Raw genomic sequence first — 4,354 nt, forward strand, 5'->3', positions numbered from 1 at the left:
CATTTATAGTTTCTGCCCAATCACACTATATTACAACGAACTAAGTGCCACATCAAACATTCCGCTGAAATGAAAATCTCATGTACAAATCTAACGCTACATGCTTGCCTAAAAGGAGCAAAATGTAAGTATAATCATGGTGCTCATCCGTCAAATACTAAGTAAGAATTCAAACAAAATTTCATGTAAGTCAAGGTTGGGCACACCTCTTGAAATAATTGTCGAAATACTATAATTCTTTCACTAATTTCATTCTTATTGTCCTCCAAAAGATTTACGCTGGGCGACATTACAATAGCTGACTTGGTATAGATGAAGTTTAAGGGGGGCACTAGAAGTAATTGTTGAAAAAATACAATTCTTTCCCAATTTGAGGATCAATACAGCATCTAGACATCAGCCATTAAATCTTTAGTGCAAAGAATCTGAAAATTAAACTCTATTAGGTGACTACTAAAAAGCACGAATGCTACCACACCGAGTCAGAGTAGAGCGAAGCAAGCAGGCTCATGTTGTACACGTGAGTAACCGTGTGTATACCCCTGAGGGTACTGAAAAAACGTGGGTTTTCGCAATGATATGAGTTTCTATAGCACTTGTAAAGGTTTCACGCTAGCAACGCTGCACTTGTATACATGAAATACAGCTTATGTACGCAGTGCAAAAATACTCCCCCCGGGGAAAAAATTGTATCTAATCCAGCCATCTTTTATACGCACCCATTTATTTTAACCGCTGTATACAACTTGTACGATTTTACTCTAGTAACCCTACATTTGTAAACAGAATGCGACTGTATACTTTACTATTTAATTTAATTCTGACGCCTAGATAAATTTGTTTCTCATAAACAAGTCTTTCCATGCAGAGTACTGAATTTTACCTGTAAATTTCGCAAAATATGGTGTACCTAGGCTTGACCAGCACTCAAAATTTTTAATTTATTGCAGGTGAGGTATTGTCTTCGTTACAAGTCAAATTAAATTAATAATATGTCTGAATAAAAATAAAACAAAGAGTGCACATGAACCATCTCTGGAAGTATCACAGAAGCTCACAAAGTAAAAGGGTAATAAAAAGATTTAAAAGTACAGGGGAGTAACATAATAGCATCACAAAGAATAAGCGAGAGGGAAATTGATGTATTCAAGTATCTTATTTCTTATTTTAAAAAAAAATCAAAAGTGTTTCCTCTATACTCACTGAAGTAAACTTGTGTTAGAATTAATTCTGGGGAATAAGCCAATTCCTAGAGGTAAAATAATTTGCTGTCCACCTTCTTTGTAACACAATTAATTCGTAGAAATATCAATAATTCTAATACATGTACATTTATGACGTACAAATAAATCTGTAATTGTGGTGAAGGAATACACATTCAGATTTTTTTCATCTGAGTTATTTTTCCTCTAATAGATGTAGTAAAGTTTGTGTTCAATAACAGGTAAGATAAGTAATTGTTACATTGGTAAATCATAATATGCAATCAGTATATTTTACGTTAATACTTACTTTTGTGTTGAGCTCACGAAGAGTAGTCACCACAGCCATTCTTATATTTCAAGTGTAACGAAATCGTAACATCACAAAATAAATACTAAATTTTAAACATGGTAGCGGTAGCAACTTCTGTAACAAGCTAGCAACGAAAATTGCACAGTGTAACTGACTTAAATCTCTTCCGAGCTGCATAATGGAAAACTTGATTTCGTATTCTACTTAAAAATCTATATAATTAAAATGAGTGTGAATTTCTGTCATATAGCGTCATATAACCACGAACCAATTATAATGATACTTCTTTTGATCACCCTTAGGGCGTTCAACGATCATATGATTAATATCATGGGTAAGGGACGGTAAGTATACTAAAATGGACCCAGATGAATCTTTGGATGACAAGTGGGTGATATGTCGATACCCCCAAAATACATTAATCCCTCACGTTTCAAACCTCAACTCTCATTGGTTCATGAGAAATGGCGCAAAATCGGAAAAGTATGATTAATTTATTTCTCAAGAATGGCTCGATCGATTTTGTTCAAACTTGGATGTATGCATAGGTGTTCCAAGCGCTTTGACTGAAAAAAGTAACTGCTCCCCCCGACCATTTTCCCCTCTTAAAAATTGATTGAAGATTTTGAGCCTCTTTTGACCTATGATGGTCTGCGAGCACAATCATGAAAAACTAAATTTTAGATGCCACTTTAACCCTAGAATCACATACAGTGGCTCAATAAAGAAGTCGGACACATACCTACTTACACATTGCAAGAGAGAATAAACATTCCAAGAGTATTCTTCAGAGAACAAAAAATATATTTTAATTACTCTATATTATTTCCTTCTGAAAAATAGAAACATCAATGACAGAACTCAATTTGATGACTATAAAAAATACCAAAAGTGAAAACATGGCGTAAATCCATGTCAAAAAAGAACTCGGACACTTTATTTCTAACAAAATTTTAGACTGTTATTAGATATTTTTAATATTTTGTTGTCAATCCTTTATTTTTCGCGATCGCTTTCAATCTTCCGGGTATCAAATTTACAAGTTTTGTGCTGAAGGAAGGATAATTTTTTGCCCATTCAGTCTGAAGTGCTGATTCCAAGTCATCCTTTGTTCTAATAGTATGATATTTTGACTGGTTTTCCAAATGAGCCCATAAGTGCTCAATAAAGTTAATATCAGGAGATTACCGAGGTGTTTCCACCACATACGGACAAATATACAGGAGCCACAAACGCACATTGAGTGCTTTATGCTTGGGATCGTTATCCTGGTAGTACTGGAAGTTCTCTGTTATTCCCAATGTTTCAGTACTTTGTACCAAATTTTGCTTCAGAATGTTTAAATACTTCGTTTGGTTCATAATTCCATCGATTACACACAGTTTACCTGGACGAACACCAGACATACAGCTTCAAACCATTACTCAGCCATCTCTATTTTTCACAGTGGATCGGAGATTACGCTGTCGGATTTTTTCATTAGGTTTTCGCCAGATATAACATTGACCATCTGAGCGGAACAAATTAAATTTGCTTTAGTCCGCGAATAACACAGTACTCCTAAACGAAAAATCTTTATTTTTATAAGTTTTTGCAAAACTAAGTCTCTTTTGTCTATTGCACTTGCTAACGAATGGTTTTCTACGGGCTACTCTTCCATGTAAATTGCTTCTTCTTAAAACCAATCTTATCGTTTCGGGATGCACACTTTTATTAAGATGTTCTTATAGTTCTTTGGCCAGTTTAGGACACTTATCTTGGAGTATTTATTAACCTATAGTACAATCTATAGCTCATCTGACTTTGAAAACACTCTAGGTCTATCACTTTTTGGTTTATTTTCCAGTGATTTTGTTGATTTAAAACTTCTAATAATGCCATAAACTTTGGAGTGTAACCTATTTACTATTTCTACAATATCACAAACTGATTTTCCCTCTTTATCATATTTTAAAATAAGTTTTCTTATTGCTAAAGAAGTTTGCCCAAGTTGACTTCCCATTTTAAATTTTAAACACACAGTTTTACCTACGCACGAACAGTGTGGCTTCAACTCGTTTCACTTGGACACCTGAAACTGTCAAGTAGACAAACTCTCGGAAATTCCCCTATTAAGCCCCAAAAGAAAGAGAGTGGTACTACCTGTCCGAGTTCTTTTTTGACATGGATTTTAGCTGTATTTTCATTTTTTGTATTTTTTGTAGTCATGAAATTGAGTTTTGTCATTGATGTTTCTATTTTCCATAAGTAAATAATATAGAGTACTTAAAAAATATTTTTTGTTCTTTGAAGCGTACTCTTGGAATGTCTATTCTCTCTTGGAATGTGTGAATATGTATATGTCCGACTTCTTTATTGAGCCACTGTATATTATTCCAAAGTTGTATCACGGGTACGCCATGGTCAAAATTAGCCAAAACCAACCACATCACACCTATAAGGGAGAAATTACCAAAAGAACAGCTATTGATGTAGCTTTAGAATATTTGCTAAGTGAATGAATGAAAAATTATACCTGAAGTGCCAAATTTACTGAGGCCCCATTTGATGGCCTGTGACGCCCCCTCCCTACTTTGAGATATAGTGAAATATTTAACAATTTATTGGGGAATTAACACCCTTGAAAACAAACACGAAACAATGAATCTTTGTGATTCTGTGAATTTGTCGCGGAAAAAGGAATACTGACAGCCAGGGGGGTCTGTTGCGAATTTTCTTGGGGGCAAGACCCTCCATCTACATAAAAATTGTACGTTTTATATTAGTAAATTAGTAATCAATGGATTAAAATATAAACCCTGTAAAACTTATATTGAGGACAAAGGTTATGAAATTCCTA

General features: G+C 34.3%; 1 protein-coding gene across 1 annotated transcript in view; it reads right to left on the reverse strand.

The window, feature by feature from the left end:
• LOC145686329 (thioredoxin-2-like) overlaps window positions 1-1,666 on the reverse strand; it is a gene marked incomplete in the record, with an annotated part of 476,938 nt that extends 475,272 nt beyond the window's left edge. Inside the window, 1 exon segment of the mRNA XM_081759540.1 lies at window positions 1,513-1,666. Coding sequence (XP_081615666.1) covers window positions 1,513-1,551 — 39 coding nt within the window.
• Between the last annotated feature and the right edge of the window lie 2,688 nt (window positions 1,667-4,354).

The sequence above is a fragment of the Thermobia domestica genome, chromosome 5 (genome assembly GCF_964235325.1).
Source record: "Thermobia domestica chromosome 5, izTheDome1.hap1.1, whole genome shotgun sequence".
Taxonomy (NCBI): Eukaryota; Metazoa; Arthropoda; class Insecta; order Zygentoma; family Lepismatidae; genus Thermobia; species Thermobia domestica.